Raw genomic sequence first — 8,565 nt, 5'->3', positions numbered from 1 at the left:
GATAGAGTAATGTAATATTAGTATATTACTCTATAGTCAATGCCGTTGTCACGTCCGTTATGAAATTTACTATTTAATATTTACAATTTTGTTTCGTAATAACACTATAACAGTCCCGCATTTGCGCGAGTAATAATTTTTGATATTAAGTAGCTTGTTATCAAAATTTAAAGGATTAATTTTAACTTAAAACTATAATTTGAAATACGTCATGTCTATGTTTAATTTAAGTGGTTCTACTCCGGCGAATAACGCAGGAAATGCAGCAACGTAAGCATGTTTATTTGATTTATTTATACTATTTTTAAATATAGGGACAAACGCGAACACATTACCTATAAATAATAATTTACCATAGGTTTCATGCACTTTTAAATCAAAAAATGTATATATTTATTAATTAATTAATAACACTCAATTATTTCAATGTTGATAAGGCTTTAATTATTTTTATTAAAAGTTGATCAAAAATACCTTCATATTTTTGCAATGTTTTGTGTGCGTGTGTAAGTCGGAGACAACACATGCGAGTGTGACGTCCTCATATAAATTAAAAATAAATAATCCAACTAATTTTCAACAGCCCTCAATTTGGCTTTGGAACATCTTTGGGAGGTTGGCCGTCATCATCAACACCATCAACCACAACTAATTTTGGTAACTTAGGGGCTGCTAATAATAAGCCAACTACCAACACACCATTTTCTTCATTTGGTAATGTAGGTACTCCTTCAACTTCATTATCATTTGGAGCTAACTCTACATTAGCAGCAACTACAACTAAACCAGGTAATTTTTTGAACTGATCATTATAAAAGAAAAAGAAAATAATTTTATATAAAACTATTTAGGATTTTCGCTTGGTAACAATGCAGCGTCAAATGTTCCATTAAATCTTTCTTTTGGCTCAACTGCAACTACAGCTGCTACAACTGCTTCTCCGTTTTCACTTGGAACTTCAGCGTTGAATGCCAAACCTACTGCAACTCTTTCTGGTACACAATTGACATTAGGAACAACTACTAATGTAACAACTTCCGCCACTCCTGGTAAGTTATAAATTAACTTAATATAATAAATACACTTAGTACAATAAATAAACTTTTTTATTTAGATTTTATTCAGGTAGTATAGTGGACCAGCCCAAAAAACTAAAAAAGAAAACCGTCTAAATATATATCTTAATACAATCCACATTTTATTTATTTATATATATTAATATTATGTTTGAAACAAGAAAAGTTTCATTTTATAACAAAAAATATGAAGTTAGCCAAATAATTGTAGTACCTACCTGAATCCTCAGTGGCATAATTTAAGATTTTTCTAGAAGGATCCTGAAACACAATTTCTAAAACATTTTAAATACCTTCCACTTATTTTTAAATAGAAGTGTTTTAGAAATTGTGGATTAAATTAAATAGTAATTGTTTTATTTTTAGAATTTGTATTGTATCAGAAGACCAGCGATTTCAAACTTAAAACTATAAATATTAATTACTATTATAACAATTATTTTCTTGGATCTACACAATATTGTTGTTTTTTCACCTACAATTGGCTGTTCTTTAAATTAAATAGGGAAAAATTCCCACCTTGCCAACCCTCAAATTATGCCACTGAAGTGATAAGAAAAAAACTTATGAAATGTTTCACTGATTTTTAATGAAAAAATTTAATTTAATCATTTTTTAGTTTCTCGTGGTCTTGGTGGCCTAGATACAACTTCCAATTTAAATCAAGGTACATTCTAAATTTAAAATTTGTTAACTAAAATAACACATTATTAACTTCAATTAATCTTTGTTTTTGTTTATGAAATATTTAGCACAAAATAAAGCTGTGCCTGCTCTTGAAATGCCTGTGCCTAATGAAATTTTACAATTAGTCAATAATTTAAAGCAAGTATTATATTTTAAAAAATTAATGGTTTTAAATAATTATTTAAAACCAATCATTCTGTTGATTTTTAAATAATATCTGTTAATGTATTATGTATCTATACTTAGTTACACAACAATTAATTAAAGATATAATTTTTATATGGTTTGTGGAAGTTTGTTTAAATTTTCATAGCTGTAGGTTTGATATTAATGAGTGCAAAAATGTATATCAATGTTAGATGAGATGTGTTTATATACCATCAACACCATCAAATATTTAATATTATGTTAAGATATGCCTAATCAAGTATTTTAATTTTAACCTTTTCAGAGATTTTCTTAAGCAACAAAAAACAATGAGCACTGAATTGGCACGAATGTCATCTAAAGGTTCAAATGAAGTCGCTGGAGATATAACATTATGTCAAAAAAATTTACAGTTTATAGAACATAATTTAGATAAACAAAAAACATCTGTTGAAAAGTTAAAATATGAAACTAATAAGGTATACAAATAATTTAGACTATACTTATTTAAAACTAATAGGTGATTTTTATTTATTGTAATTACTTATACATAGTGTTTACAAGATTTTGAAATTGCTCAACGTAATCATGACCATCCAGCAATGGTCCAAACAGATATGGAGTCTAATATCAAATACTTTGCTGAGCTTATCAAATCATTACAAGAGAAAGGAAACATATTAAAAAATGAAATTGAAAATACTCAACAATATTTAGCAACACTGCCTTATAATAACAATGTCACGGTAGATGGTATGCATAATTTTCTTTAAAAAAGGCTATTAATTGTTTTTAAAACTAAATTTTTTATTTTAGAGTTGAGAAGAATCGGGGAAATGTATTACAAGAATGTAATTGCATTAGCTGGTCATTTGCACGGTATACACAATGAAGTTCAAGTGTTAAAAGCAAGGCATTTGTCTTTCCGGAGAGACATTTTAAATGATCACACAAATATTTTTCAATTGAATCAAAATCCAAGTTCGTCTAGTTTCTTTTCATCTCGTCCAGATACTACTGGTCCTAATCCATTTTTAGGATTAAGTAAGTAAATAATACTAATATTTTAACATTTGATTTCTTATGCCTATTTTACTATGAAATTTGTATTTTATTAGATATAACAGCTTCAGCTGCTCTAAACTTAGGAACATTTGGATTAGATCAGTCTGGTGTTCTTCATAATCAAGGTTTGTACAGATTAATGTGAATTATCTGTTAGTAATTTATTTGTGATAATTTTAACGCCAACCATCTGAAAATGTCTTAATCTTATTGTATGACTATTTTTTTTTTTTTTGTTCGACTATTTCGTATTTAAAATCAAATTAATTTCTTAAAATTAATAATGTTTAAAATACAAATATTGAATTTTGGAATAATTCTTAAACAGTTCTAAACATTTAATGTAAAAAAAAATCGGTTAGTTCACTAAAATATATACTCCCTGCTATTAATTTAAGACTTTAAATTCTTGTTGTTTTAATGTTCATTGTTTATTATTCAACAGTTTTGAAAGACATGTTTTAAAAACAATAGCTTAAAAAAAGTAAAAATTTAATTTTTTTGAATTGTAAAATATTTACAGATGCAAGTAGTGTGCAATCAAATTTTGGATCAAACTCATTATTCGGAACAAACACTCAACCAAATAATACAACCCAATTCCAAGGTTTCTTTCCTAGCCATAAGTAACAGTTATTATATTATGTTAAATAAGAGTAAACTCATTTTATTTTTACATTAATTATAACTTTTCTACTATATTTTGCTTATTTTAAAATAAACAATGATGCTAAATTAATTTGTTATCATTGTGTTTGATAAATAAATTGTTACAACTTAATTGAACTAAATTGTTAAGAGTATAATTTAATTTAAATATACAGTACAGAAAATCAATTTGTTTTAATCTATTAATTAGTCAAGTAAATTAAACATTAATGGTAACCATTGTCAACTGAAGTTACGCAAAACATTTTTAATATACTTATGCTAACAAATGTTCAATAATTTCATTCAAGTTTGAATTAATATTTAATTTCTATGATTTTTAGTTTTTGAATAATAACAAAATAACTGCAGATTTTGTAATTTTTGTATTAAATTACATATGAGATTTCAAATCAATCGATTTGATACTTCATGTACCTTTCATTTCTATAGTAAAAGTCTACCCAAACTTCCTAAATGTCTGAATTTAGGTCATAAAATATATCAAATTCGACCTAAGATTCTGAGTAAAGACAATGAGTATAGCCTAGATTAGTAATCTAACCTTCCAATACTTAACCTAATACCTACTAGTCAATTGTTTAAATACATCAAGAAGATGACACCCCGCATGAGTTGTCTCCTTACAAACTCATAACATTGCAAATTGTACTTTCTGAATAATTTATTGTAACTGTTATATTTAATTTTAGAGTGAATTGATCTACTACCAAATTTAGAAATAAGAATATTATCTAGTTAACAACATAAGTTTTTTCTATTTTTTTATTTTAAAGCTAGTGATGAGTATATTAATTTGGATCCTTTTAATCACTAAATATAATGAATAATGATGTATAGGGTGATTTTATAAGCATGTCCGTCCTATTTTTATGCTTAAATTATGCATATATTGAAATTCTTATTTTAAATACACTTTATAACAAATTTTTTGAACCACTTAAGGATATGTTACTGTGACAATACTAACTTTTTTTTTACATAAGTAACTCCCTTTTTCATTTTTAATTATTAATTTAATATTTTTTTGGGGAATTTTGATGTTGCACAGGATACTCCTTAAGTAATTAAAACAATATCAGAAATTTGAAATAATAGTCTGTAGGTCATTTTACAAATTCTCAAAATCAGAATTTCAATAAATATACTGTTAAAGAGAAAAATGGGGGCTAGCATTCTTAAAAAATCAACCTGTATATTTTATTATATATTCTATCAAAAATATGATACCAAAAAGACTTAAAATTAAAGTTAATTATGGGTTTAAAAAATTAAGAACATATAAATATTTTATTCTGTACAATTTTAGAAGTCGTCAAACATATATTATGTCCCTCTTTCTAAACTACAAAAATGTCTTTCCTATAGAACCCTGCCAAATAGTCATCGAAACATATAGCCACATTTGTAATCCTATTTTTCCATTAATTATCATTCTAATAAAGAAATGCGAATTTTTTAGAAATTTAATTATTTTTAAGAAATATGAATATTATTTTATCCAGAATTAAGATTTTCTCGTAGTGTGTGAAGTATGAGTAATCTCTTGTTTCCGGATCAATAATATATTACTAATGAATAATGAGTAATAGTTGACAGTTTCACTTACTGTTTATTTAGTATTGAGTGTTCCTATGTTCAGTTACCAAGTTGGAATTATTTTCAGAAGTTTTTAAACCGCGTTACTCGACAATAAAAAAATCTTTGTTCAAACTAAAGTAGAAATACATATTTTATGGTTTCCATAACTGTTGTGTTACAGATAACAGCATAATGTTTTCAAACTTCAAATTTTAGTCTTCAGTCCCAACGGTTAACACTCCCAAATATTATCTTACAAATTGTTTTGTAGGTGTTTTATTGGACTCTTAACAGATTCTGTGTGTATTCGGTTGAAAAAATTGCAATTACCAAAGAGACTCTTAAATCGTCAATTTTATTAGAAAGTTTTCTTTATGATTTGAGATAAAACCTACTTATACAATCGAAATGTTTAAAAGTACAAGATAATTTAAATAGCTTAGGCGCTATTCCTAAATTTCAATTTGAGTTTAGATCGAATCATTCAAAAGTTCCACTGTTTTGTATAACGGAACATATCAGCACTTCTTTTGAAAAGCATTGTCCTACTGGTGCCGTTTTCATTGATATCTCTAAGGCGTTCTACAAAGTATAGCTAACAAATCTTATGTACAAACTTAAAAAGTATAAATACATCAAAATACTTATTTTATATTATTATATCCTTTCTTTTGAACAGACAATTTTCAGTAAAAATAAATGATACCTAATTTCTCTGACCTCCAGTCTATTACTATTTACTGCCGGCTTACCCCAAGGCACCAAGCTGGCTCCTATCCATTTCACATTTATATACCTGATATACCACAGACACCATGTACCAAATTGGTTGGTTGGTACTACCAATATTGTCCTTTTTGCAGACTATACGACTATTTATAGTACATCCCGTTTTATAAAAGCTTTGACTCATAACCTACAAAGCCACTTAGTCAGACTATACGACTATTTATAGTACATCCCGTTTTATAAAAGCTTTGACTCATAACCTACAAAGCCACTTAGTAAGACTATACGACTATTTATAGTACATCCCGTTTTATAAAAGCTTTGACTCATAACCTACAAAGCCACTTAGTAAGACTATACGACTATTTATAGTACATCCCGTTTTATAAAAGCTTTGACTCATAACCTACAAAGCCACTTAGTAATGTATTATAAGCATGGTGTAAAAACTGGAAGATACGAATAAACGCATCAAAAAGTATAGCAATCATTTTTAGCCCTCGTCGTTACTTCACACCGACACCACTACCACTAAAATTCAACCATGTGCCCATACCTTGAAACTTGTAAACTGTCAATCAAATACCTCTTAGTCACACTTGAATACTTGATTAGAGGCTCACCTGGAGACTACACTTATCAACAAAACTACAACTAGCATACAAACACCCATCGATTTTTCCAAAAAATCAGTCATTCATAAAAAAAGTTAAATCCTAATATACAAGCAACAGCTACTGTCATTAATTACTTATTCATGCCCAATCTGAGGACATTTTTCGGCTACACATTAAAAAAAAATCCGAATATTTCAAAATAAAATGTTAATACAATTAACACGTTTATTTTAATTAATAGATAACTCAATTGTAATTAACTTAGACGAATGCTCCATAGTATAATCGTCCATTGAAAAAAATGAAGATTGAGTAGTTTCCGAGAACAATAGCGTCAAAGGTTTCAATTTTCAATTTTATACATTAAGACTAGCTCTCCGAGCGTCGAAGGGGGCGACCCCCAAACCCCCCGAGTTGGCTGAAAGTGGCATTCGGTCCAAGGAGCTGAGGCGTTAGAATTATAAAAGTCGCGTCCGTAGGTGGATTGAACCTCAAAAGCCAGGGAAGGTGATAAGGGACTTTGGAGGTTTCGTTTCGGAGGACTGCACCTTGAGGAACGCCGGCTAGTATTGGGGATATGCTGGAGTATTCGGTTCCTGACTTGACAAGGAAGTGGCGTTCATTGAGGTATGATTTGAAGAAAAGGTAATATGAAGGGGGTAGGAATGATTTTAGCTTGTAAAGAAGGCCTGGGTGCCAGACCTTGTCAAAGGCCTGCGCCACATCGAGAAATACTGCAGAAGTGTAAAGTTTCTTTTCCAGAGAACAGGCAATGGTATCGGCTAGACGGTGTATTTGGTGGATGGTTGAGTGATGTTCTCTAAATCCAAATTGCGTGTCAGGAATTAGCTTTTTATCCTTGATGATTGGGAAAATTCTGTTTAGGGAAGGGCAAATGAATTGTAAGAATTAAAATAAAAAAAATTATAAAAAATATGATATAGGATATAAATTTAAAAATAAAAATGGGAAGGGGTGCATGGGCGCCCGCGGGGAAATGAATTTTAAGAATCAAAATAAAAAATTTTTTTAAAAAATGTACATTAAAAACAAATATTAAAGACTGCAGTCTGCAATATCAGTAAAAAATGTGAAAAGATGTGATCAGAGCTCTATCGTCTTTCCCTTAGTACAATAAAATAATGTGTTAGATAATGAAACAATGCATTTTTATAATTAACTAACTTGCTATCAAAATTTAAAAAATGTTTTCAAAAAATTGAACTAGAGTTAAATGATTGAAAAAAATATTGAAAGGGGCACTTGGGCCCTCGCAGGCAAATTAATTTTAAGAATCAAAATAAAAAAAATTATAAAAAAATATGACAGAATTAAATTTAAAAATAAAAATGGGAAGGGGTGCATGGGCGCCCGCAGGCAAATGAATTTTAAGAATCAAAATAAAAATTTTTTTTAAAAAATGTACATTAAAAACAAATATTAAAGACTGCAGTCTGCAATATCAGTAAAAAATGTGAAAAGATATGATCAGAGCTCTATCGACTTTCCCTTAGTACAATAAAATAATGTGTTAATTGAATGAAAGTTATTATGGATACAAAAAATTAAAGTGAATGAGGTTTAAGGGCTCTTTTACGTTTAAGCTATTTTCGACTTAAATAGTTTAATGTTTGAATTAAAATAATATTGTTTTTCAAATTGTAAATAGCATACATTTTGAAAAAGTATACAAAAAATTCAAGTATAATAATATTTATATTTTGGTTTTGGTCTTAGTAAATATGTTGGAAAAAATAGATTAATTGCAATGTGGAAAGAAGTGAGAAGAAAACATATTGGGAATTCTAAGACAATATAATTTTAATACACTAAACCATATTTTAAGTCAAAACTAATGAATAAATAAATACTGATAACCTCACAATAACTCCTCATACCGTCAACTCTCATTATTTCTCAATTAACATTTTGTTATATTTTTTGATACATTAGAATTTTTAAATCAGTTTTTATAATTTTTTGTGATAGACAAA

The 8,565-nt window shown here is 28.1% G+C and overlaps 1 protein-coding gene across 1 annotated transcript; it reads left to right on the top strand.

Annotated features, from left to right (window-relative positions):
• Positions 1-43: 43 nt before the first annotated feature.
• Positions 44-3,812, top strand: LOC111036994 (nucleoporin p58/p45). Its single transcript, XM_022319335.1, has 10 exons — positions 44-270; positions 584-789; positions 852-1,049; positions 1,696-1,743; positions 1,829-1,901; positions 2,215-2,389; positions 2,465-2,663; positions 2,727-2,954; positions 3,029-3,100; positions 3,499-3,812. Exons 1-10 carry the CDS (start codon positions 212-214, stop codon positions 3,603-3,605), a joined length of 1,365 nt encoding a protein of 454 aa, XP_022175027.1. The 5' UTR covers positions 44-211; the 3' UTR covers positions 3,606-3,812.
• The last annotated feature ends 4,753 nt before the right edge of the window (positions 3,813-8,565 follow it).

Source organism: Myzus persicae, unplaced genomic scaffold (assembly GCF_001856785.1).
Source record: "Myzus persicae strain clone G006 unplaced genomic scaffold, MPER_G0061.0, whole genome shotgun sequence".
Taxonomy (NCBI): domain Eukaryota; kingdom Metazoa; phylum Arthropoda; class Insecta; order Hemiptera; family Aphididae; genus Myzus; species Myzus persicae.
The sequence above is the reverse complement of the archived record's forward strand: the minus strand, read 5'-3'. Positions and strand labels throughout refer to the sequence as shown.

Coding starts and splice junctions, on each gene's coding strand:
- LOC111036994 (XM_022319335.1), top strand. CDS start 212: ATGTCTATGTTTAATTTAAGTGGTTCTACTCCGGCGAATAACGCAGGA. Junction 271..583: donor AACGCAGGAAATGCAGCAAC/GTAAGCATGTTT, acceptor AATTTTCAACAG/CCCTCAATTTGGCTTTGGAA. Junction 1,050..1,695: donor AACAACTTCCGCCACTCCTG/GTAAGTTATAAA, acceptor ATCATTTTTTAG/TTTCTCGTGGTCTTGGTGGC.